Source organism: Oryzias latipes, chromosome 20 (genome assembly GCF_002234675.1).
Source record: "Oryzias latipes chromosome 20, ASM223467v1".
Lineage (NCBI taxonomy): Eukaryota > Metazoa > Chordata > Actinopteri > Beloniformes > Adrianichthyidae > Oryzias > Oryzias latipes.
The window spans coordinates 20805196-20831601 of record NC_019878.2 but is presented as its reverse complement, the minus strand read 5'-3'; the positions used below and the strand labels follow the sequence as shown (position 1 = coordinate 20831601).

Here is a 26406-nt window from a genome sequence, read left to right as displayed (position 1 = left end):
AGAGTTCATTTGATAGGTTTTATCTCCATAGCAACCATTGTAGTTTTGGGTAGCCTGGGAGTGACGGACAGCTCTGTATCATTTTTAAAAGAATCTGCAAAAGTAATTTTTAGAATTTCCGTAGCAACTGAGGTTTTGTTAACCAAGCCCACATTCCTGATGTGTTCATATCGTATATTTTCAGTATGAGCCAACAATATTAAATTACATTTTCGCAATTCTGGCAAAGAATATACAATTAAGCTATTTTGATACGCCAACGCTGTTTAAGGTCTAAATACTTTAAAACAAGCAGCTTCCCAATACTCGAGTGAAATCTGAGTTTAAATTTGAAGACACTACAGGTTACTTTTTTTTTTGGGAGATTGTGGCCTCTTTCCAAGGTCAAAGGTCAAAGAAACTGTAGGTGTGGTTGTAAACTTCACCTGGTGGTGTGTGTGTGTAAATTTTTGAGGATTGCTGAAGTTTTTCATCTTGTCAAATTTCACACTTGTCACAACAGGGCCACCAAAACATAGATCCTGTGACCATTCCATAATTTTAGAACATCCTTTGGGTAAACAAGTGTTAAGGATTAATTAGTGAATTTTTAATTTTATATTTTGATGGTTTCTCCCAGTGTAATGTCTTTTTTTTTTGGGGTGGTGGGTGGGTGTTACTTACGGTCAGTTCATTTTCAGCTGGCGAGTTTGAGTATGTGGCAGAGGCAACATTTTTTGCTCAAAGGCGCAGTAAAGCAGAAGAAAGGGCAATTTGGTCCTTCCAGTCCAGAATAAAGAAGCAAACGTTCCCCAAAATTTTTTACTTTATTTAAACAAACAAAAAAGTGCAAGAACATTCCTGCAAGTGGCATCAACTTTGTCTTTTGTACCTGCTCTGGAATCTGGACAACAAAAAGCTTTAAAAAAAAATCCCAAAGAACCAGCATTCATTCATTCATTCATTCATTCATTCATTCATTCAGTCGTATCAATTGTGCATTATCTAAGGCAACATGGAGGGCCAACATTATTGTCTTACCCCACCTCCTGCGGCCAAAGCGTTCCCGGCTCTCCGGCTCGGTTGAAGGCAGCATGTTACTCAAAAAGTTAGGACAAAGCTTAAAAACAGGCAAGTACGTCACATTTCATCTCTGAAAGGTCCCCCAAAGCCTCCATTTAATTGGCCGCTTCACTTCATGTCCGTCCAATCAAAGTGCCCACATTCCAGTGTAAACATGATGCATGTCATCCCTTCATTGGCAGCTTCACTAAGTTCTTAGAGGAGTAGAAAAACAGGTTTGTTCACAACTTTTCTTTTTCCCCTTCAACAGATCACATCAGATATGTACAAATACCCAAATAGAAAGGTATTTACATTACAGTGTGTACAAGTACTTGTGTAAACTTGTACAGGGTCTCAAATCAGCATATCGTTTTTATCAAAGGAATTTGTTGGGATAAATGCTTGTTGGTTAAAAAATGCAGAATAGAGAAATCCGTGCAAACCAAACTCCAGCCAGCAGCGCCGTTTTCACATCTCGCCTGATTCGTCCAGGAAGTGACCATATTTGGTCAGCTCAGATGAGGAAACTGTTGTGTTGTGGGAAAAATGAGAGGCCGAACCCCCCCCCCCCCCCCCCCCCCCCCAAATCACAATCTGAACCTTTGACTGTATGAGAACTGGACTGAGTGGCTCCTCCTCCATGGCTTTCCATTTGTCAGAATAACCATTCCTGCTCCGATAACGCTTTTAATAATACTTTTTCTGTAAGTTATTCAAGTTAAACCAACCAATCAAGATGGAACAAAGGTACGTTCGAAACCCTTTGACACATTTCCCCCGTACACCGCTTTCAAGTGGACGGGATGTGGACTTCCCACAAGCTCCCCCCTAATTGGACAGGGTGGTTGTCATGGAAACGACTCAGACATCGCCCGGCTCGAACAAGGGAACCATTGGAAACAAATGGTGTTCTTTTTGGCCATAAAACTTCACACATGGGATTTAGCATAACATAAAAACTAAAGGAGTGTTTGCTTTATATTTAACAGTTTCTGGGGTCATGGAATAGACCCAAGAAGTAGAACCAATGCTAAAAAGATCTGCTAAAACGTCACGGTTTGTTGTTTCACATAGGGTTCGTTTGGAACCACCCAAAGTGCTTTTATGCTACAAAAACATTCATGCGAAATTACAGACGGTTCTTCTATCATCATGCATTCACTCGCACAGATCCTTCAGGGCAAAGTTGGGGGGAATTCTTGGCTCAAGGGCACACGGATGCACAAAATCCAACAACGTTTGCCAAGGAAACAACTTCAGTTCATCTCACTGTGACGACACGTTCATGTCGTCGGCAAAGCATATTCAAGCAAACACTTTCAACGGAAAAGTCATCGTAAACGTGTATATGCGCACTTCGGGCTCCCGCGTTCAAAACTTTCACATTTATGCATCGCTACGCACGTTTCTAGGCCTGTTTTCGGGCTCTGCCCCTGAATCTTAAACCGGTTTGAACTTTGGCCAATCAGTAGGGACGCGTAGATGGCGTCCTTTTACGACGCCAAGTGATTCGTGTAACGAAGTAGGTGTGTAAAAGAAAAAGCCTGCAGCAAGATTCATGAAATGTGCCCCGCTTCGACATTTCGCACCGATCCTCTTCAAACAATAGGTGGCAGACAAGCGCTAGTGAAAAAAAAAAAAACAGAAGCAGCCCCTCCCTGCTTGTCCAGTGTGAACACCATTAGCGTAGCTTAATAGGAAGCTCCGCCCACAAGGTTCAAAGCTGCAGTTTATTAGAAATGAATGTCAAGATTCACATTAATAATCACCACTCTATTGACTTGTGTAGGCGCAAAATAATCATGTTAATCTTTAAATTTTCAGCTACATATTAGATTTTGTTTTAAAGAAAAGGAAAACACGAAAAAATGTGCTTTGATTGGTGCTCGTGGCTGAAGTTTAGTTTCTCCGTTTATTTCCAGCTCGGTTTTCATTGCAGGCCAAGAAGCAAATTTCCCAAAAGTGATCCTTTAATTGGCATAAATGCATCATCACAATGGACCTGAGGGATGCGCGTTTCCCTGCAACGAGGATCAGCGGGAGGCCAGCTCCTCCTGTGGCTCTGCAGCTTTCACAACCGGCACGTTGTAGTGCCGGTCGTCCTCGGTGACAAGGCACACGGTCTGCCAGTCGTCCTTATGGTCGTCTGGGTAGTAAGTGACAAACTCCTCTGTGTCTGCCTTGTAAAGTCTGAATACCTGAATGGTGCACTGCAGGGCGTAGCCCAGCAGGAACATCTCCACCTGGAGAAAGGAACAACAAAGCGGATTTAATTGCCGTTTTTGAGTAGAGCCACTACAAACTTTTCCGATGTTACATCAGCATAGAATTCGTGGGGTGTGATTGTTGGGGATTCACGGACGGAAAATAACAATTAGATCTTTCAATGTTTGGAACCTCCCCTCCATCACCTCGGGGCTGACCCCATCAGGTAGGACATCCCAGCTGAACAGGCACCAGCACGTTTTCACTGTTCTACTGATTACACATCCATGTCATGACGGCAAACGTCAGTTGTTTTTGTCAAAGATGCCCTAAGGTCTCAATCCTGCAAGTCTGGACAGCCGTCGAGAATCCTTTACGTCACATTGGGCTGTTCAGACGTCAACCAAAAGTACAGACCTGCTCCAGCCCGGCGGTGAGGCCCACGTGCCTGAGGTGGTTAGAGAGGAAGGACCGAGGACAGTCGGACGAGTCCCGGGCAAACAGCAGCCAGCAGAAGAGAGGAACGTCTTCATCCCCCCGCTGCATGCGGCCGTGCAGCTCCACCGCTCTGCCCAGCATCAGCAGCTTGAGCGCCTCCAGCAGCCCGAGCTCCTCCTCTCCGCATTGGAAGACTCGCTCGCAGAGCTGCTGCCGCTCTGCTGCCGAGGCGCAGTCCACCGCCGCCCGCCACTGATGGACCAAAACACCCCCAAAGAATCAGATTCAAAGCAGAGCCGGCATCTCCGACGTCTAAATGCGTCACTTTTACGACTCTGAATGTGCGTGTTTGAGCTCCACTGGGTAGTTCAGGACCCGGTGCTTCATTAATGCTTTTAGAAAACAGAAATCGTGTCACAAAAAGCAAGTTTTAAGTGATCTATAGCCACTTTAGTAAAGAAAATAGTGCCAAAAAGAAACACCAAAGAAGTGTTTGATCAGCCTGAAAAAAATCTTTGTGAAAATCTAAACAAAAATAATGTTTTTTTTACGTTCATCTCTTAAAAGAACTATAAAATGATTGACTGGATGCCAAAGAACAAAATAAAAAACCTAAAACAATTCAGAGTAAATGTGTAAAGCCAAAGTGTGAACAAAACAAGACTTTCACCACTACGAGCAGATAAACTCATAAAAACATGACGGCTATGAAAGCATGATGGGAATTTAAAGCCAGAAAAGTACAAAGAATTAAAGGGATAATTTTCAGTATTAAAGGTCACAGACAGGTTATTTTGGATTCGGTTTTAACTTTAACTTTTTAAAGAACTGTTTGTAGAGTTTGCTCATGTGAGAGATGAGCTTCAGAGTCTGAAATATTGTTTATTATGATGTAGAAATCTGCACAGATAATAAAAACGTGATTTGCATTTAAACACAGTTTCAAAGACGGCATAGACGAGATTAATTCAAGTACCATAAATCTTCACCCCAGACTTAATAAAATGAGCTAAAAAGTAATTATATTGAATTATGACAAACACCTATGATCTCTGTTGCTCTGCATGTTCAAGGTCAAAACCAGGATTGGACTTCCTTTGGGTCGTCTTTTTTTTCCCCTCATCTGCCATCAGCTGCTAATTTCCTCTCAGCTTCAGTTCTCAGAAACGTCAGAGCCAAATATTTGATTTTTTTTTTTGTTCCCAGCCTCAATCATCACACTTCCATTTGCTCAAGAACTTCTATAATTAAAAGGTTTTTATGAAAATCAGGGAAGTAAAAGGACACAGCGTCAAAACACGCTAATAAAAGACAAGTCTGGGTTTATTAAAGGAAAATTCTCCGATAAGCAGAAGCTACCAGTGGAAGGACTGACTTCAGCTCAGGACAAGAACTCGGATACCTGTTCCCAAAAATTTCCCAGAGATCTCAGATTTGTGATCTTCATAAATATCATATATGTTGTGTAGTAATTGTAGGGAGATTTGGAGGGATAGGGTTGTCCGAAATATTAAATAAAAACGTTTAGGTACTAACCGGCGGAGGGCTCGGCATCCCTTCTGTGCCGCGGAGCACATGTGCTTTTATTTAAGTGCTCTGAAGCACAGAATTTAAGTTATGACTTTGTTTTGACTGTTTTTTTTTTAAGTTATAAAACCGATGTTTTTGTTCCAACACTCCATTATGCACTTTAGAGTTGTATAATGACGCAAAAAGCCCCTATTAAAAGACGCTTCACTCGCGTTGATGGCATGAATGGTGGAAGAGCACGTCAACCAATGTGTGTTATTTCAGAGGAGGAGCAGCAGTACCGTTTTTCTCAGAAGCTCTAGATATCCTCTCAGCTGCTGGCTGGCGTCTCCTGTGACGTCTCCAGGAAACCTCCACTGGTTTATCAGGCCTTCCAGGGACTCCAGTTTCTCTGGAAGCTGAAGATTAGAATGAAAAATAAAACAATTACCTATAAATTAGTTTTAAACGGCAAACAAAGTCGTAGACAGACAGCTGGGGAAAAACAAAAAACAAAACACGAGTAGACGTTAAAGTTTAACAGACTCAACACTAATTTAACTTTATGAGTCAGACCTGAAGTTTTGACTCGTCAACAAAAATCCCTGAAGCCAATGTTCCAGTTTGTCTTGTAGGACAACTCTTCTGTGGGTGTTTTTTATAGTTTCTTTTCAAAGCCATCACCTCAGTCTTTGGTGGACATTAGTGGTGAAATTCTCCACCATAAAATCTGGTGTTTCTCCTTTTCCTTTGACCTGGATGGAAAAAGGTTTAAAGGGGAGGAAACGGGGGGAGATTCCAAATGTTTCTGCATTTCCTTCAAGCATGAGACATCTTTTTGATGAGTCCTTTATGTGTTTACGTAACACGTTTGCAGAGATTCTAAAATAAATGTGCAGCTTAATGGATAAATCCATAGAAGTTCCTTCAGTTTCTTGATAAAATAGTCTAAAATAGACAGTAAAATAAAGTTTTTAATTCATAGACTGTGCTCATTTGAATTAAATTTCATATAATCAGATCAACCAATTGTAAAAGTTTGATTTTATTTTATATTTTTTTTAGGAAAAAAACAGCTTCTTTTTTTTCCAAATGTATGACTGCAAAGAATTGTGGGAAATAGCTATTATCCTCTCTCCTCCTTTTTTTTTTTTTTTTTAACCAAACGTCTCAAACAAAGATCCAGTGCCTCCTGCAGTGGGCTAAAGGAGACAATATGAATCCTGAAACATCAGATCTCCTTCCCTTTGGTTTTTGCTGAAATTGAACATAAAGTGTGACAGGAGTTTCATCTCAACACTGATTCTTCCTCAAACAAAAGGAGTGTTGGAACAAACCCAGAGTTAGAGTGTTTATGTGTTAACGTTTAGTAAAAGAGCGCCACCATGTTCTAACAAAGTCTACACATGTAGTAAACGCGCCCTTTACTGCTCAGGAAATCCCAAAATGAATCACGGTTTACTCAAAAACAGATCTGAAGATGCAGAAACATTCCAGCATTTGTGATGGAGGTAAAATTCACGTTTACCGAAACTGGGTTTGATCAAAACTTCACATTTGACTGTAAAATACATTTTAGTTTGATAAACTTTATTAAATCTCTTGAGAATCTGCTTTATAACTGTGCTACTAAGCATGGATGAGGTAGTTTGTCTTCATCCTAAACCATGTTTACATCCACATGAGAATAAATGCATTCAAAATACATTTAGATCAGATCTCAACATATAAGACTGTGTTCTATAAAGATCTATTGGAAAAACGTTCCTAGAGCTCTTTTAATTATGATTATGCAGTTTTTAGCCAAAAATAAAAAAGAACGTGTCATTTTCTAGTACATACTTTCTGCAGAGCGACAATAGTTCATCAAAAATTCGCCTCCCAGTTGCGGGTGGAAGCCTCTGCTTAGTTCCCATGATCCCTTTGTTTACTCTCTCTCCCGCTCGCCCCTCATACTTCAACTTAATGTTAGCAGTGCAGCAATATCGCAGTCATATCAGTTCTGATCCAGATTCCAGCTCAGAGGACAAAGACGTTCATGGATCTATTGTCTGCAAGTGGATGCATCGGAATGGAGCGGAGCAGGGAGCCTGTGGCCTCACGACTGTGGCCTGTATGTAAAAACTACAAGCATTTCTTTCTTTGCTCCTGATTCACAACAATCCGAATAAAGAAATACTCAGAAATGTTATTTTAAGCTCAACTGTCTTTATATACGTCCTCCTTCAACACAAAAATGCAACAAGAACATTTACATTGGAGTGGGTCTATAGACTGTTGTAGTTATGAATCGCGCCCAGCAAGCCAAACCTTTCAGTTTTCTTCTACTTTATCAGTTTCACAACAAGCGTAACGAACTGATAGTTGACCTGTTGCTCCCAGATAAGTGAATGATGGTATACGGCGTATACTTTTATCGTTTTACTACCTTCTCAGAAGGCGCTGTGCAGTCCCATTTACCCATTCACACACTGATGATGACAGAAATTCTTCATTTTTGATTGGGACCATTACCCAGCATGCCCGACGAGAGCATTTACCATGGTGGCGTCGTCCTCTTGCAGCCAGGCGGGCAGGTGGGTGCTTTGGGACAACACCTGGAACAGCGTGGCTCTGAGGGCGCAGTAGTTGTCGCCCCTCACTCTCCTCAAGCTGCTGAACTTCTGGGACATCTCTTTGTATCCCTGCAGCAGAACAGAAATCACAACGTAAGCCCCCAAGTTCCATCTGAAGCCCCCTCCAAGCAGCTAAAAAGGCGCCGCCGACCTTTTTAATGAGCGCACTTTTGGCGGTGTTCCCCTTCCATTCCCTCTCGCTGTAGAACAAGACGTCCACAGCCGGAGACAGGCTGCACCGCTCCTCCAACTTAAAAACTGAACAGAGCAGAGGTGGTTACCCGATGAACGGAGTCCACGTTTGCCTGACCTCCGTTTTAAGATCTTTACTTTCTAAATCCGATGATCCCACGGAGGAAGACAGCTCTTCGGCTCCTCTGTAAAGGTCTTCCTCACTAAAAAGGGAGATAAAAACAACATGGCAGAAAGAGCGCTAATTTTTAACCATTTAATTAATAAAAAAATGTTATCCAACAATAATCTCTAGGTTTACAAGCTCCATTAGACTTTTACATACGTTGTAGCTTGAATTCTAATAGGAGACACAGAAATATTCATAAAAAATATTTAAACATAATAATTACACTTAAACAGACCAGAAATAAGGTCACGCTCCATAAATATACATTAACCAAATGATCTTTATTTAGAAAATTAAATATATATTCATAACGTTTGACGTAATTTCTTCAAATTTCTTTAAAGGCAAAAATCAACTTTAATGAACATTTTTTTAAAATGTAAGAATCCATATTTTTATTAACAAGTTTTATTCTTACTTTGATTCACTAGTTAAGAAAATTCTTCTTTCTTAAACAACAAAAATTGGTTTAGGAATTAAAATTTGACAAATAATTCAACATTTAATTGAAATTTGCTTACTTAAAAAAGTCTAATTTAGACATCAAATCACTCTTAGTCTAAAAAAAGCGTATAAATTATCTCCATTTAATGTTTAGGCTGAAATTACTTAAAATAAAATTCAATTAAGAGAGACATTTATTTTCTTTAATCTGCTTTTTATTCTATTTCTTTCTGTATTGTCTGCCAGCTTTAAATAAAATTGTCCCTGTATCTCTTTATCCTGTGTACAAAGGCTTTATTCTATTCTATATGATCTTAAAACATTTTGATCTTGGATTAAAAAAAGTTGTTGCTACTTAAAGATAATAAACATATTTAAAAAAAAAAAAAAAAAGTTTTCATTTGGTTTTAAACCCCAAAATCTAAATCATTTATCTATCCAGAAAATACAAATAAGGGAAAAAAATCATCTGTGGCAAAAGGCGAGACCTTTTGAGAAAAAGGAAAAAGTGACACTCAGCCATAAACAATCACAATAAAACAGCAATGATCATTAAAATAATTCAGATCATTAAATTATTAAAATAATTAGAATAATAAAACTGGGTTACAGAAACATAATCAGTAAGATTCCTTTTAAAATGTGTCTTTGACATAAAAGTGTCCAGTCTAACACTTTTATTTTGAAAGGGTTTACAGCCTTTAAAGTCTCTCTTTTTGTTCTGTTTGTGAAAACTTGCTCATAAAATAAATGCTGACATTCAGATTTGGAGTCGGTCCAAACAAACCCTTTAAATCTGCGTCACCTTTATTTGTCTTAAAAACGCTGACAATAAGAGTTTAAAATAAACGAAAAGGTCCACGCTGACGTAAGAAGGTCAGATGCATCAGGTGACAAATCCTTACGGCGGCGTTTTTTCTTTTTCCTTTAGCAAAAAGCAGAATAATCCTGATCTGACAAGACAAATGGATAAATAGAGCAGAATTTAAAGAGAAAACTGCTGATGAATAAACAAACAAGTTGATGGAGGTTTCTGCTGAATTATTAAACCACAGGTGCGTCTGATGAGGCATCGTGTTGCATAACTGAAGCCCTTGAGGCTTCACAACAAAAATAAATGATTTTTTTAATGTTAGCTAAATTTTCTGTTACCTTATTGAGAAATACTCCACATTTAAGTTCAATTCAACTTTATCTCTATAGCATTTGTCACGTTACAGAGCATCTCAAAGTGCTTCCCGTAATAAAACAATATATTAGTTAGATTAAAAATGGCTAAAATAGCAAATATAGTAAAAATACTACTACTACTACTAATAATAAATAAATAAACACATAAAAAACCCAACACATACACGTCCCACCAGTACAATAAAAGTAAATCGACTAATTACTTTAGTGTGAGAAAACATCACACTATGGTGTGAATAAGTAACCTATGGATCTGCTGCTTTAAAAAGTCTATTTGTGCTTAAATTGAATCACTTTTATTCAAAACATCTGATGAATCAAGAAACTCATCAAACCAGGAGCAGGTTAGGTTATCCCTCTAAGTTGCCATGGTGATATGGCAGCTTTGGTGTCACAGGTGAAGCTAAAGTTCGCCGCTTATCTTATGTTTCAGTGCCTGCATCTGACGTCTGTGAATGAAAAAAGAAATGAAAACACGATACCTGCTTCCCAGGTCAGCCTCTTTCTCTGCAGCAGGTCCAGCTTCAGCCTTGCTGTGGGAGCTTCCCTCCAGCTGCTCTTCGTCGGCGGTCACCTCCTCCTGAGGCTCAGCCTGACCATGCTCCGTCTCCTCGTCTTCCTCTTGGATTTCTTCATCCTTCTCCGCTTCGAGAACGCCTTCATCCGGCGCCTCGAGGGGCTCTTCCTCCTCGGCATCCTGTTTGCTCTTCTCTGAGGAAACCTCTTGGTCCGAGCACGCAGAGCTGGAACACTCTGGATGTGGCTGTGTATCCTGACCAGACTTTGAGCTGCAGGTAGAAAGTATTTTTGTCAATAAAAACATTCAAACACAACGGTTTGATATAAAATATGCATAAAAGTATGCATTCAAGACCTAATATATAAAATGTGCAACATAAATAAATGTTTAGGCTGACATAAATGTGAAGAAAACACATTTGTGAGGCAACCCCGCCCCCTAGTGGCCAGATTAGGTGATGAAAACACGAGCAGGTCACATAAACAAGTGTCCTGTTTCAACACGATCTCTGGGAAACCCGGACCTGTCCTTGGAATCTGTGGGAGATGTGGCCTCCAGCTCCTTCACCGAGTGAAGGTCCTCCTCCTGTTTCTCCTTGTCCTCCTCCTCCTCCTCATCGCCCGAACCAAAACAGATCTGAGAGACGTTATGGCTTTTCACATCCTCAGAAGCGTCGTCCTCCCCGCGCACTGAAGCGCAGCCGGTGTTCAAATCTTCTGAAGGAGTGCTGAAACAGAACGGTAGTCATTCTCTTAACTCAAAAAAGCCACAAATACAACAGAAAAACTGAGTTTTACAGGAAAAGCAAAGTAAGTAATGGCCACTAAATATTTTTTAATTTTCTTTTCCCTTTTAGTTTTCTTTCCAGAGGAAGACCTGGATCAGTTTATTAAATTGATTTTTTTCCCCATTTTAACCTTTTCCTTCTTGTGTTTTGATCTGATGGGTGTGTGGAGCAGTGGACTCCCATATAATTTTCCTCTGGATCTATGAATTATCCATCATCTATTATCATTAAGGCACAAAAGAAAAACTTTGAAAAACATTTTTCATAAAGGTTTCTTGAATATAGTGGTCCTTCGCAATAACAGTTCAGTTTATGTGGTCTCGCAGATTTTTTGGGGGTAAAGATTCTTCAATTTTTTGTACAGCACATTGTGTGCTGCCTCCCGATTGGCTGTAGACCATGTCAATCAATATCCTCTGTCTGCTGTTTGCCAAATCTACACAAGTCTTTAATAGCAATCAGATCTTTGTTTGTCCATTCTATAAAACTGGACTTAATTTCCTGAAAAGGTTTGAACTTTGAGAGTTCAAACGAGCGAAAATTGTGAAATAAAAAATAAAAATGTTCACGATTGTCAGAGTTTTACTCAGGATATCCTGATCAGGCTGGATCGTGCAGTTTCAGACTCAGATGTTGAATCCTGATCAGCGTTCTGATGTGTATTTTATTCTTATTATTATCATCAGAGCTGTATATTTCAAGCTTAATTGTTACGAATAAATACTCTACTGGGTATCGTGAACGAATCACGACATTGATTGCTGTGAAGCGTAACAGAAATCGACACTAGTTTGAGCAGGAAGTGCACAAAAACGATTCGGTAAAGTTAGCAAAATATTCAGATTCAGATTTCTGGGCTAAGTTACTATTCTAATAAATGTTTAAAACTGAAAGCAGGTTTCTCTATTGGTTTGTCTTAATGTAAATAATGAGCATTTAAAATTAAACTTTTTTTTTAAATTTATTCTTTTAGTGAGAATTTAACATAGATGGCTTCCAAGGGGCTGTCCACAAAGTGCGAGCTCTGGGGAAAATTAATAGAAAGTCCTTTTTCCAGAAATTTATAATGCCGATATGAATCACATCTGATAAAAAAGGGTTGAATAATACTAAAGCTACAGTCACCAAATTTTATCCCATGAGTAATTATCATCTAATAATTTAATTTAGTTTTTATATTTTTTTATTTGTTACAGAAGTATTTGATCTGGACATCCCTAGCCTTCAAATATTAGGGCGGGTTGATAAAAAAATAAATTAATCGATCTGAATCCAAGCCTAATAAATCAATAGTCAATCCACAAAAGTAGATCTCTCATACCTTTTAAGAAAACTTTTTTAAAGCAACCTTTTGTGGTCTAAAGGAGAGTTTTTTTGACTAAATCATCTGGAAGTGATGAAAACAGTGATAGCGCGAGCTCCCCCTAGTGGCCAAACTGAAACGCACTGCAGGAGAGGCAGAACATAATCTACACATTTTTGTTGGAGTTTCTCCGTTTGAGAAATCATGCAACACTGCATGGTGTTAATAATCTTATTAGTTTATTTCACTAATATATTTGACAGTATGTGAACTGTATCAGATGAATATGAACATATTCAAAACATATATAAATGATTACCGGTAATGTATTTCTATACAAATATGTCTAGAAGTGTAAATTCAAAATTGAATCAAATTGAGTGGATTGAAGTAATAAGTGTTGAAAGTTGAAATTGTGAATCAGGAAGTGATTGGCCCCATCAAATATCCACAATTTCTATAGAAAATCAAGATGACTACTTTGTGGATCTCATCTACAGCGGGTTATTTCTAGGACCTGTAATAAACGAGGGGACACTGTTAAACAAAACAAAAGGTCTGTCAGCATTTTCTTTCTGGTTTACTTACTTATATATCAATATTATTTATAAACTTTTGAGTTTAAAGTTAAACCACAGCTTTAGATTAGATTTTTTAGATTATGAGTACAGTGATCCCTCGCTATAACGCGGTTTACTTTTCACGGTTTCGCTACCTCACGGATTTGCATGGTGCATTGTGTTCTGCATTCTGATTGGCTAAAAAGTCACTCTGCTTCTTCTCTACCTGTGCGTCAATAACGTTGCAGTTTAATATGTACATGTATGTAAAACAGCTTGCCAAATTTACATTACGTTCGTGTAAATTCTCTTGATGGTGGCATGTCGGTGTTTAAGGATCTTTTTGTAAAGCAGAAAAAAGAGCGACAACAACTATCTATCACTATGTTCTTCTCCTGAACAAACACAGCTGCACCGCGGGCTTCAAAAGAAGAAAACACTGCAGAGCGGAGTCAGGATGCAGCGGCTCAAGAGCAGTGAAATACACCTGGGTCACTGTTTGTCCCACTGTACTTTGTATCTTTTTCATAATCATTTTACATTTTCTCCCGTTTAATCCAATACTTGGGTCGCGGTGGGTGGGGCTAATCTCCGCGATTTGAAGCCTTCTGTTCACATTGATGATTAAAATTATTATTTGACAGTACAGTACAGAAGTTATTTGTTGAAAAAACATTTCTAAAGTACTTTTATTTGTGAAACAAATGCTTGAGCCTGTTTGTTCTTTCTTTTCAACGTATAATAGAGTATTTAATTGTACAATAATTGCATAAAAAATAGAGGTTTCTACTTCACGGATTTTGTCTATCACGGGGTCTTTTTGGAACGTTACCCCCGCGAAAAACAAGGGTTTACTGTACATCAATAATCAAATGTTTTCTGGGGATTTATTTGGATGCTTTCAATGGAAAAACCTTGATTTTCTCCACTTCCTTTAAGTAGGATGGCTTTGATCAGTTACCGTGACCCCTCGGTTCTAGTATAGAGAGGGTGCCCACGTGTAAAGCCAGTGGGCTGGGTCTGAATGTACGGTAAAAGCGAGTGCCGCTGACACGTTTTACCGGCTTACCAGCTCAGAGTGTCTGGCGCTGTCTCCTCTGTGGCTGCAGAGATGGACGCCGCCCCACCAGCGGCTGCGGTGGGCTGACAGCTTGGCACGGACGATCCTTCATCACTTTGAGCAGACTCCTCCGACGGCTTGGCTGCGGAAGCGATAACCTCTTTGGAGACTTCATCAACAGTGGCGTTCGCTGCGGTGGGCTCTGGCGTGGCTTTCTCAGGAAGTGAAGGGATCACGACGGCGTTTGGGGTTTCATCCTGCACCAACGTCAGCTCCTCTTTTTTTGGTTCTGCGTTTAAGGCTACAATACCCGCAGCATCCGTTGTGGGGGGGTCTTTCTGCTGCGAGTTTAAAGTGCACTGTAGATTTTCAGCTCGGTCTCCTTCAGCAGGGATGACCTTGGTTTCCTCGTCTTGTGCTGGGGTGGAGTTTTCGGGCATTTTGCTGGGAGAAGGCGCCGCTTCCTGAAGGCCTTTGTTCTGAAAGGGTCCGTTTTCCTGAGTGTTGTTGGGCTCCGTGTCTTCATTGTCAGGACACTGCTGCACAGGCACTTTGCTGGCCTCTTCTTCTGGAGATTGGCTGAGGAACAAACACGCATGACAACGGCTATAGCACAACAACAACAGGTGACACCAAGATGCACCAGGAAAAGTCTGAAAACTATTTCTGCTTTCATTTTTAAAGCTGGTATGCGAGATCTCTTCTTCCGTTTCTGCCTCTCACCTTCTTTCATCACTTCCTTCTGGACCACAAGCACCGGTTTTCTTGACGCTGTTGCTCATGGCCTTTGACTCATCGCTCAGCAAACCACTTTTTTCCTCTGCCGTGGCACAGGGACTGTCAGCACGGCAACAGCTGTTCCCCATTTGCCGCTTCCCCCGCTTGTGTGGGACAAACCAAAAAATGGCCACAAGCGACCAGACAGAGCCGCTAAAGCCCCAAGAGTTCAGTTATCCATGGTGAGGAAGATCACGCTCTGTACCGGGCAGCGACCATGTCCACAAATGACCACAATGTAGATACCTGGAAGCAGAAAATGCATCTATTACTGACAGACTAAAACACAAGCAGAGGATGGAAAATGACCCCCCCCCCCTTTTTTTGTATATTTAAAGTCCCGCTCCGATCATCTTCTGATCTATTTTCAAAGCGTTCCCACGACCACCAGTGTGTGACTGTGTGTGTGAATGTGTGTGTGACTGGGTGAATGGGTCTGTGACTGTAAAGCGCTTTGTCCTTGTAGGAAGAAAGGCGCTATACAAGTATACGCCATTTACCATTTACGATTATCCAAAAATCTGTGTTGTTTTCTAGGACAGTGTTTTTCAACCAGTGTGCCGAGATGGTCAAGTGTGCCGTGGGACATTGCCCTCATTAAATGATCTAAAAACATTTTCCATCTCCAGGATATCAGCCCTGTGTTCATCCAAACAGGCCCTGATAAAAACACCAAGTGGTTAATAATATGAAACATCGCAAAATACTTTTTTCTTTGTGTTTATTTGATTCTATTAAAGACATTTTGATAAGGATGATTGTAGCGCGATTTAGCCGTAGCGTCAGCTGTTTTTGGAAAAGTCCCGCCCCTTTAACTGTCTCCACCAATCATTCTTGGAGGCTTAATCACATGTCATCAGTCTGACCAATCAGAAGTGGTTAAAGTCTTCACTTCCTTGTTCTGATTTAGCTCATAAGTCTCTCAGTTCCAACAAAAATACCAGCTAAAGCTCATCTTTAGCGGTGTAGCTTTCCACAAAATCCTGTATCAGAGCGTGGAACAAGTGAACAAAACAATGAAGCTCAGAGAAAAGATCTCCGGCCATTATCAAACCACATCTCCCATGATGCATTTGGTTTAAGTGGCTGCCTCAGCGTACAATGAGTCTTCGTTGTTTAACGTCTTGAAACAACAACGAACACACAAACAGTTTTTAGATCTTCTAACTCAGTGTTTTTCAACCTTTTCTGAGCCACGGCACACTTTAACCTTAAAAAAAAATCCTGCAGCACACCAGTATCCAAAAATTAAAAAAAAAGGAGAAACTCATAGTCTGTATTGATCTACAGCCCCTCCACAATCTCACATGCATTTTTGAGATAATTGTTACAGAAAAAGATGGAAGTTGCAGCTGTTTTTTTCTAAAAGATGCAATAAAAGTTAAGTTAGAAGATTTAAAAACAGTTTGTTGTGTGTTCGTTGGTTTCAAGACGTTTAACAACAGATCTCCTTGTGCGCTGTCACTCTCACAACCCAATGCATCATGGGAGATGTAGTGCATAAAACGGCAAAAGATCGGTTTTCAGAGCTTCCTTGTTTTGTTCTCTTGTTCCACGGTCTGGTACCGGATTCTGTGGAAAGCTACACAGCTAAAGACGAGCATTAGCTGGTATTTTTGTTAGAACTGAGAGACTTTACGAGCTAAATCGGGACAAGGAAGTGAAGACTTTAAGCACTTCTGATTGGTCAGACCGATGACATGTGATTAAGCCCCCCAGGGATGATTGGTGGAGACAGTTAAAGGGACAGGACTTTTCCAAAATACAGCTGAAGGTGCAGCTGAATCGCGTAATTCTTATCAAAATGTCTTTAATAAAATAAAATAAATGCAAAGAAAAAGTATTTTATGATCTTTCATATTCCTAACTCCTCAGTGTTTTATCAGGGCCTGTTTGGATGAACAAAGAGCTGAAATCCTGGAGATGGGAAATGTTTTTTGATCAGTTAATGAGGACAATCTCCCACGGCACACTAGTGTGCCACGGCACACTGGTTGAAAAACACTGTTCTAACTTAACTTTTATTACATTTATTAGAAAAAACAGCTGCACCTTCCAGCTTTTTCTGCCACAATTATCACAAAAATGCATGTGAGATTGTGGACGTACTGTAGATCAATACAGACTATGAGTTTCTCCTTTTTTTTAATTTTTGGATGCTGGTGTGCCGCGGGATTTTTTGTCAAGGTTAAAGTGTGCCGTGGCTCAAAAAAGGTTGAAAAACACTGTTCTAGGACATAGTTTCTGCAGAGCGGCAGGAGTTCATCAGAGATTCACCTCTGAGTTGTGGGCGTGGGACAACCCCGCTACCCCTCCCTGTTGCTGAGAGCTCTCTGTTTACATGCTCTGCTGCTAGCCCCTCACAACGTTAACCTAGCATTGACGGTAAAACAAAAATGGCGAGGAATGTCGGAGCTTTCCAGCCGTACAGGTTTGAGCCAGATTCCAGCTCAGATGAGGAAAACAAAAGACGTCCGTGGATCTATTTGTGGAATGGGGCGGGGCAGGAAGCTTGTGGCCGGCGCCAGCGTATTTTCTATGTGACTCATACGATCTTTTTCGTCTGATGCACAACGATTGAAACAAACTCAGAACTGCAAATTTAAGCTTCGTTATCTCCTCCATCAGAAAAATGCTACAAGAACATGTTAAAAAAACATGATTCTCATCCGAGTGGGTCTTTAAATACAATATTCTATTTTCTTCTTCAGCAGATCAGAATGCTTCATGAAACTTGCTTCACGTTGACAGAAATAATCAACCCGTCCTCTCGCAAATTTTAAAAGATGGTTGGGTATGAAGTCAACGCCCGTTGTAGCCATTTTTGACGTTTATGAGGCCTTGACCTTTGACCTCTCCCAAAATTCATCGCACACTAGCATATTTGTGAATCTGAAGCTGGGAAAAACGACTTCAACTACTAACAAACAAAAAAATGTGCAGCACAGATCCATGAAACTGAAGTGTACTGGCCTTATTTGACAAAGTTGTTCAAAGCATGGCATCCACACTTTAAATATCCACACATTCAAAACACGCGTGGCTAGAGAGCCTTAAGTGGACACAGAGATCAATCACATTCATTCAACTTCTGCTGAGTATAAATCTCACTTTGGACCAAACTATTGACAATTGAAAAAAAGAAAAAAGCACCAAAAAACTGGATTTGGGGCTGAACTGTTGGACAGATTCATCATATGACTATAGAGGAGACAATAAATTTCAATTGTGTTCAAAATAAATGACTTGAGATGGACTAATGTTAAATGTGTTATGTTTGAAAACAGCTTTAATAGTTTTATGCAGTGAGACTTTAGGAGATTCGAATAATCAAGGAAACAGGAGTTACCTAGTTACCTAATCCTATTTAAATGTTTAACTTCAAATTAAAACGTTTAAGTAAAATCAATGTTAACTGTCCGCTTTAATCTCAACATATTGGTTTTATTTTACAAAAAGAGGGCAAGTAGATAAAAAAAATGCAGTAATAACTTAACTTAAGTGAATCCTAATATTATGTTATGAATGAAATGCAAGGAAGTATTTTACATTTTAAGGGCAGCAAATTTTAAAAACATAAAACTGTATTGTTAAAAAATGAACGTACCTTTATTCAATTTAAAGTCAAACTCTCAAAAGTTGAACCCTCGAAGCTCCTCTTGTTTCACTTTTGTGGAGCAGGTTAGCCTCTTAGCCTGGCAGCTAGCTGCAGCAAACTTAACGCACAAACGTGCGTTTCTCCGGAGCGACTGCCGTGCGGGGAACTCGATGCCGCCGCATGTAGTGCGTTCCAGCAACACCTCAATGTGGACTCCCGCAGCACAACGGCGCACAGAACGCGAAATTTCAACGAGCTTCCCGCGAAACATCTGTACGCGGACCCTTTAGCTTAGCAGGAGCAGCAGGTCACGGTTCGGTCCGAGGGTGACGTCATACTGATGTGCGACTGAACTTGTGCCACGTTCAGGTGCGCCTCGTAAAAGAGCTGCCAAGTAAATCACAATACGATGTTTCGCGTTCAAAATCAAAACTATAAACTATACTCGTATATGCTTGATTTAATCTGTACATATCTAATTTAGCCTTACATTGTGGGGAATATTTTTTGTATACATTCATTTGTAAAATCGTTTATATATATATATATATATATATATATATATATATACTTAAAAACTTTGCTAAAACCTTTTTGAAGCTCTACAGTTGTATAAAAAATATTTTATCAATAACTTAGTTCCCGTTATATGCTCTAAAATAAGTTACAAATTTTCTCGATAGAAAACCTACTCTTTAAATTAGCAGTTGGTTTGCATTTATAAAAAAAAAGCTAAAAATAAATATGTAAATATGTAAATTACATATTTATTTTTAAGAAAAGGTGAAAATAAAAACTTTCCCCATTTTTAGAACAATAGGTTACAACCAAACCTCGTGTCGCAATTTCAGCATTAGAACTTAAATACCCCGCTGTTTTTACACACCTTCTGTTTTGGATCAAAACAGATATTTATGATCAAAAACATTATTTACAAACCATAAAATGAAAAAGTAATCTTTCATAAATTATACACATTTCTGTTTGTGAAAGAAAAATGTTCCAGCAAGACTTTTAGTCTGTAAATAGATTTAAAACATGCTGCTCATGCGGTCGATGTTCCCGAGCTCGTGGATGTGATCCATCAGCTCCTGCGGCAGTCCCAGCTCTGATGCTAAATCCATACAGCACTGCAGGAGCAGGTGTAGACCTTCACCTGGGCTGGAGGAACAGCTGGTGGACCCAGAGCGGATCTTTTGGTTTTGGTGAGGGTTGTCCACATCCATATTTTCATCTCTCTTGTTACAACACGGTCCACTTCCTCCATCTCTGCAGAGGGAGGGATCCTCCTGCTCCACATCGAGAGCGTCCATGCTTTCCGAAACGTCACTCACACTCGGAGGGGGATTTTCCAAAGCCTTCCTGATGTCCTCCATGATCTGGGTTTCGTGTTCTGTAACCCGCTGCAGGAGGTCGGTCACAGGGGTGGGAACTGGTCTTTCTGGATGCTGGATCTGGCACCAGCACCAGACCGCCCTGTGGCGGGGAGACACAGAGGGAGCCGTGATGCACATAGAAAAGACTGGAGCGGCCGTCTGACGGACAGAAAAGCGCATTCAATAAACCATCACAACAAAGGAAGTCAGGATGTTTCTGCACAAAAACCCTGTGAGGGATTCTTTAGTCAAAGAGGAACAAAAGTGAAGTGATGATGACGTCAAAACACTTAAATGACCTTCATCGGACAGTGAAGGTCAGAGCTTCCCTACTTCCTTTACAACTAGTCAGGATAAAATGATTGACTTTACTTTAAAATATCAAGTTATAAATCATTAAATCATTCATAATTCACCCCTAAACAATCAGGAAACAGATTACAACTATGCTAAATGTCACAAACACATCATTTTTTACACTTTTTTTTAACCAAGAAAAAGCTAAACTGAGTGTAGTAAAATCTTGAAATTAGTGTATTTTAAACATGTATAAAGATTAGCAGTAAAACGTTATTTTTTTCAGTTAAATCTCCCCAAGTAACGCTTTAGAAACAGCAGTGCTAGCCACACTTTTTAAATTGTGATTATTATTGGAACTAAGACTTGTTGACCTTTTTTAATCCAATTATTTATTATTAAAAATTACTCATTAGCCGAGAAGAGTGTAAAGATTAAATCCCACTACACCTATAACATTTGAAAATTTCTGAAACTGAAAAGACAATCTGTTTTTTAACGTTTGTAAAGCAGATTTGATTAAAAAACATTAAATAGAAAATAGGGCAAACCAGCTTTTTTTTAATCTATAGCAGAATGTCTATTAGGTTTAGGACAAACAGAGCACAATATGGATCCATATTTCCTATTTTAAATCAGTGTTTCAAATAAAATGAAGGAAAAACTGTTTTGAAATTTCAAAATATAAGTGAAAAGAGCAGAATTTATAGTTTTTCTTTGGTCAGACTGCATCATTTACGCTATAAATCAGCTACTTTTACTCAGTACTTGAGTTGCTGTTTTTAACCTAATTTTCAAATTTACTTAAGTGGAAACTGGAATTACTACTTGTTACTTCTACTCTGTTAGTACTTGGGAGCAAGGCTACTCTTACTTGAGTGGGAATTGAGCATAATCTATAGCTTTCAGTGACATGTCAGGTGAATTTTACCCCAGAATTCCTCGCAGTCGACCCACAGCTACAGTCTGGGCTGCTCCTTCCTTGAACCCCAAGTTAAACCCGACCTGAAGAGAGGCTTCCTCCCCGGCATCAACTCCATCCACATATCCGTCCTGTTCGGAAGAAAAGAAGTCAATAAAGTAATAATAAATAAATAAATAAACGCCAATAATATGCTAACTTTTTTTTTTTTTTTTTTACCATGACGCGTTTCTTCATGTTGGAGGTCCACTCTTTGCTCTGTAAATGAAGCTCGTCTGCGTTTTCGTCGAACACATCTTCACTATTAAGCGACGCGGATTTCACCCAAGACATCATGAGCGAAAACGGACGGCAGGTTTCTGCGACAAACGTTTACTTTTGAGTGGAACTGGACTGAAAACGAGCAACGCTTACAGACATTTTAGCCGCCTCTGCGCCTGCTGCTAGCTAACGCGGTGACATCATCAACCTGCGACGTAGCCTCAAAAATGTTAAATATTAAGAGGAACATTAAAAAGAAAATATTCTTATTGAAATGTTATATTATATTCAATCAAAGTTTGTAAAAATATTATTTTTATTTAAACATGTAATTTAAGAAAAAAATGTATTTTACAACAATGCTGGTGTTCATATTGACGTTTAATCTAATTTAATTTGAATTTCTACTTAATGTTTATTTGCTTATTTGATTTGTCGTTTTCTTGCATATTCCAAAGAATGACAAAAAACATTGATGACAACAGAAAAAAAAGGAAAAAGATGGTTTAAATTCAGACTGCATATGTGCTCTACACATGTTAATTATTATAGATAAAATATTGTCATTTTTTATTGGGAGAAGAGATTTAATTACATTTTGAACAATTTTTGTTCAATATTTTTTGTTAATTTTTATTAATAATATAATCTCTGTAGACAAGCCTGGATTAATTTGTTTAAATGTTGCACACATAACTCCACACTTAGCTAAAACTACTAATTGTAGTATTAATTAGTCTATGCTGCAATTAAGGCCGTATACTTGAAGTTTAATTTTTATACATCATCTATAAATTGTAAACTTAAAATGTCCCAATTAAGTCTGAAAAAGTATTTAGCACATGTACATAGACTATAGTATATTTGCTGTATGTATGCTTATACTTATGTATACCCAATAAAATATGCACTGTTGTAACTATGTAGTTTGTCCTCTTTTGGTGAATAGCAGGTCTGTTCAAAGGCCTGTTTAAGTTAGATTAGTCCTGTCTTGGTGCAATCAGTGACGCCTCCAGAAAATTTTCATGGGGATGGCCGGTAGGGGACAACTTTAATCTTACTTTAATCTTAGGGTGGCACACAAAAAAATGAGCAATATTTTTAAAATTCATTCTACTAAACGTAGTAAAACAACCTTTAGAAAACTAACATATGTTAAATCACCACTGATACTACTACTGTTATTTTATACAACATTAACTTATAGTAGATACCACTATGCAGTAGATACTAGTAGATATCATTAGTAGACACACATTCATCTTCTGCCATTTTGTTCCTTTCTGGGTCACGGGCTGCCGGACCCTATCCCGGCCACTTGTGGGCGAAGGCTGGGGACACCCTGGACAGTTCGCCAGTCTGTGGCAGATTAGTAGATCCTACAACTGATAATTTGATTAATTGTGTTTATATTTAATGCTTAGGTGTGTCTGCTTGGTGTGTTCGGCTCTTGACTGTTACATATCTATAATGAACAAAAAGTGAAACCAGTTGTTCTGAAATAAAAATAAAAATACCTATTGACATTTCTATTGAGATTAATTACACATGAAACAGTTTTATTATTAGGGCAACATATTTCTAACATCACCTGTTGGTCCAGGAACAGGTCAAGCCCTTTTTGCTGAGTTCTACCTTGTTTCTCTGACCAATGATGCTGACTTGTCCTCGTCTGATGCCGTCTCATCTTTGTCTTCCTCCTCTTCAGTCATTAATATTGGCTGTGGATCATGCTCTGTACTTTTCTTCTTAAAATAAGAATATACGTTGACTTTCTCTTCGTTCTCTGAAAATTGACATACACAAGCCTGAGCTAATGACTATAGGCAACTCTGTGGAAATAGGACAAAAACACATCAAAATTTTGCGGTAACACAACACATCACACTCTGAAAAGAGTATTTGGGCTGTAGTTGGAAAGTTAAACTTTTTTACATTGATCTAACTTAATTATCTAGTTTGGTGAAAATATTTTTTTTTAGTTCAATCAACTTAAAAATAACCCCGTAGTTGTCGGACATAGTTATTTTACTTTCAATCAACTTAATTCAATTAAGTTGGTGTAACTTTGGTGTGAAGCTGTCAATGTGTCATGACGTCATATCTTGAGGCAGAGCAAGCATGGCCGGCCCTCCCTATACGCGAATTACGCAGCCGCGTAGGGCCCCCGTCACCAGCAGGGCCCCGAAGTGGCGACAAAAATTAAATTAAAAAAGACCCAAATCTGGCAACCCATTTCATAGAACTTCCTTACCAAAGTGTGCTCTGAATGTTGTGCAAAAGAAAGTTGCCTGCACTTTAATGATCCCCCCTGTCAGCACACATGAACCAATTTGGCAACCCAAATAATGACGTTACACCATTTAGCAACGATTGGTCAACATAATTGCATCTGAGTCTGGCACAGTGTGCATTTACGAGCGCATTTTGTTTCAATAAAGTTGGGGAAAAGAAAAAAAACAGCACATTTTGTCACGCTGATCAAAGCGACAACAAGAAAACGTCATGCCTCAGAGACTTTATCCACCACCAGGAGCTAAAAAAAGATAAAGAACTTCAACATCAATCACAAGGTAAGTTTGGAGGATGTTGGGGCTTTATTTTTACATTATCCAGCATTTCTGTGCAGCTGCGCAATTTACGTAAAATACGAAGCGATCTGAGGTGAAGTTTGCACATAAACGACCCCCTTTGTCGTAATTTCCCATGGAAAACTCGAAAATAATTTTGATACCCAAGTTTCCAAGATGAGGTTGGACATGACCTTCTAAAACGGCGGAAAGTAAAGAAAAGTAAATAATGACAACTATATGGTGGCTGAAAAATGTTTTAACTCACGTTATCGTTTTGTTTCATTGTTTTGCTAACACATATTTAGTGCGTTCTGCATTCTCCGGTTTATTACAGCATAAAAACTGCTGTTTATCTGTTATAGACAGGTAGTCAGGTAGTCTGAGTTTTACAACAATGAGTGTGTCATAAATCTTGCATTGGCATGAAATATGGAGAATAAAAACTACCAAATACATAGGAAATAAAGGTTCTCATTTATAAATGACAAACAAAATAAATGTACTAATTTTAAAATTATGAACATACAAAATAATACAAAAAGAAGTGTATAAAAGGCTTATATTTCCACTTATTCTCAAATTAGTGTTCACGTTTTATTATTTATAAGTAGGTACATTTTTTTCTTATTTGTATTTTGCAGTTTTGATTCTACATAATGATGATGTTTTGCACAGTTCCGTCTCAGCCGACAGTTTCTTCTGCTCTCAAAAAGCATCAAAAGTATTGGAGGTGGTGCAGCGTCCACATCCCAAGATGTTCCTGACTTCACTGAAGATTTCATCTCAGGTAATTTTAAAAGCATGTAAAGTAATAAAAAAAACAGTGTCTGCATAAACCCTTTTTTTCATAAACAGCAGCTGAAGAGTATGGAGCTCCAAACTGTTCATAATTAAATTAATGAAATATGACCTTATGCAAATATACAATCAAACAATAAATCTCTCATAAATATATCAAAAGATCATGAAATTGTGAAAAACCTGCACACAGATTTTAAATGAGCCACTAAAGTATTATTAGTATTCTGCTAAAGATATTTTATTAGCTTTATCATTGATTATTGTATAATAATAATTCTTGTTTTTTAGCTGCAGAAGAAACTCCTGTCACCACATCTACTGTTGAAAGGGGAAACATTTGACTGTTTTACTTTTCACTGTTTGCTTTTATTGAAGTTCTGTATCTTATGTTCCAGAGGCTCCAAGAGAGGCGTGTATGAAAGAGGAGCCGACTGGATCCAAAATTCCACCTACCGGTACCTCAAACCCAGTTGGTCAAGCTGAATGACCAACCACACTCTCTGATCCAGTAAGAATGGATTTGGTACAAAGAGGTCCTTTTCAGACTGAGAAAGACTCTGACTTTCCAAACTCCCCCTCATTGAGCTGTTGTTTTCTTTATGTTGGATTGTTTTATTGTCATTTGATTTGCTATTAAGTTGCTGTTTTTAATAAGTTGGAGTTTTGTGAATGTCATTTGTTGAGTGCCTAATAATACATTAAAAAATATATATCTATATATCTATATACATTTGTCATTGATTTTTTTTCTTTGCATTTAAAATTTGTTTGGCACCACTTAATGTGCATCCAACATCCAGGCAATATACTGTATTCAATTATTTGGCAGCAACCATAATTCACAAATGTATTAATAGAGATATCTCATTTATATTACAACAACAGTTGCGTTTTTTGGTGCTGCTGACCAGTTAGAGGGCCCACAAATTAAATTTCGCTTAGGGCCCCCAGAAGACCAGGGCCGGCCCTGAGAGCAAGGAATTGTGGGATACCATTTTATTTGCCTATCTTGGCAGATTGGGGTTTAAGTGTGAGTTTCTGTCCATGTGTTTTGTTGTCTAGCTGTTTTACTCTTTTTTTAAACTGTTACGTTTGTTTCTTTCTGCACCATGAGTTAGAGGGAGGGAGAAGATGATGACCAACCCCCTTGTGAGGAGTAACATCGTGTGTTATAAAGCTAGAGTTCATGACACAGGAGTTCCTGCCCTGAAGTGCCGGACACTGTTGTGTCATTCTTGTCTTTGATATGGAAATTACACGGCCTTATGGTTGGAAATCTAGAAAAATGTGCGAAGTTGAGTTGTAGAAACAAACTAAATAAAAATTAATGCTTGATCAACATATTAAACTGAGTTGGATAGACATAAAACATTAATTTGAATAAACATAATTCATTAACGTGTTTCTAATTAAAGTGATTCAATTATGTTGGATAAATTTTTTTCTTTTTAGAGTGTACGAAATGAAAGGAGACATGTTTGCTGACATGAAGAACAAACCTGTCAGTCGTTTGGAGACAGAAAAATGACACAATCATCACAATCATCTGGTCATTTATGGATTTATTCAACCTGAGAAGAGAAACATCAAGCGAAAATAACATCAATTATTACGTCCTCCAAATCCTCAACTTGTCTGTTAGGCCCCATTTACACTGCATGGTTCAAGTGACCCAATTCTGATTTTTTCCTCTCATGTGGCACAGATCGGATATGACCGGTAAACGTGTAAGCAGGACAAAAGCGCATGGATTCCGATTTTCTC

The 26406-nt window shown here is 38.8% G+C and overlaps 2 protein-coding genes and 1 long non-coding RNA gene across 3 annotated transcripts; 1 reads left to right on the top strand and 2 right to left on the bottom strand.

Annotated features, from left to right (window-relative positions):
* Positions 1–2758: 2758 nt before the first annotated feature.
* On the bottom strand, positions 2759–18946 carry LOC101164686 (cyclic nucleotide-gated cation channel beta-1). Its single transcript, XM_004081316.3, has 11 exons — positions 18422–18946; positions 14761–15060; positions 14047–14616; positions 10851–11054; positions 10290–10595; positions 8142–8206; positions 7963–8069; positions 7737–7880; positions 5499–5615; positions 3667–3939; positions 2759–3287 (listed from the first exon to the last, which is right to left on the bottom strand). Exons 2-11 carry the CDS (start codon positions 14901–14903, stop codon positions 3078–3080), a joined length of 2139 nt encoding a protein of 712 aa, XP_004081364.1. The 5' UTR covers positions 14904–15060; positions 18422–18946; the 3' UTR covers positions 2759–3077.
* A 217-nt stretch (positions 18947–19163) lies between these two features.
* Positions 19164–21483, bottom strand: yae1d1 (Yae1 domain containing 1). Its single transcript, XM_004081145.4, has 3 exons — positions 21227–21483; positions 21017–21138; positions 19164–19888 (listed from the first exon to the last, which is right to left on the bottom strand). Exons 1-3 carry the CDS (start codon positions 21341–21343, stop codon positions 19444–19446), a joined length of 684 nt encoding a protein of 227 aa, XP_004081193.1. The 5' UTR covers positions 21344–21483; the 3' UTR covers positions 19164–19443.
* A 2050-nt stretch (positions 21484–23533) lies between these two features.
* On the top strand, positions 23534–25213 carry LOC111946651. Its single transcript, XR_002872358.1, has 3 exons — positions 23534–23841; positions 24517–24628; positions 25038–25213. It is a non-coding gene; the product is annotated as an uncharacterized LOC111946651 (long non-coding RNA).
* The last annotated feature ends 1193 nt before the right edge of the window (positions 25214–26406 follow it).

Coding starts and splice junctions, on each gene's coding strand:
- LOC101164686 (XM_004081316.3), bottom strand. CDS start 14,903: ATGGGGAACAGCTGTTGCCGTGCTGACAGTCCCTGTGCCACGGCAGAG. Junction 10,596..10,850: donor CCCACAGATTCCAAGGACAG/GTCCGGGTTTCC, acceptor TTCTACCTGCAG/CTCAAAGTCTGGTCAGGATA. Junction 7,881..7,962: donor AAAGTGCGCTCATTAAAAAG/GTCGGCGGCGCC, acceptor GTTCTGCTGCAG/GGATACAAAGAGATGTCCCA.
- yae1d1 (XM_004081145.4), bottom strand. CDS start 21,343: ATGATGTCTTGGGTGAAATCCGCGTCGCTTAATAGTGAAGATGTGTTC. Junction 21,139..21,226: donor ACATGAAGAAACGCGTCATG/GTAAAAAAAAAA, acceptor TCTTCCGAACAG/GACGGATATGTGGATGGAGT. Junction 19,889..21,016: donor CGACTGCGAGGAATTCTGGG/GTAAAATTCACC, acceptor TCCCCGCCACAG/GGCGGTCTGGTGCTGGTGCC.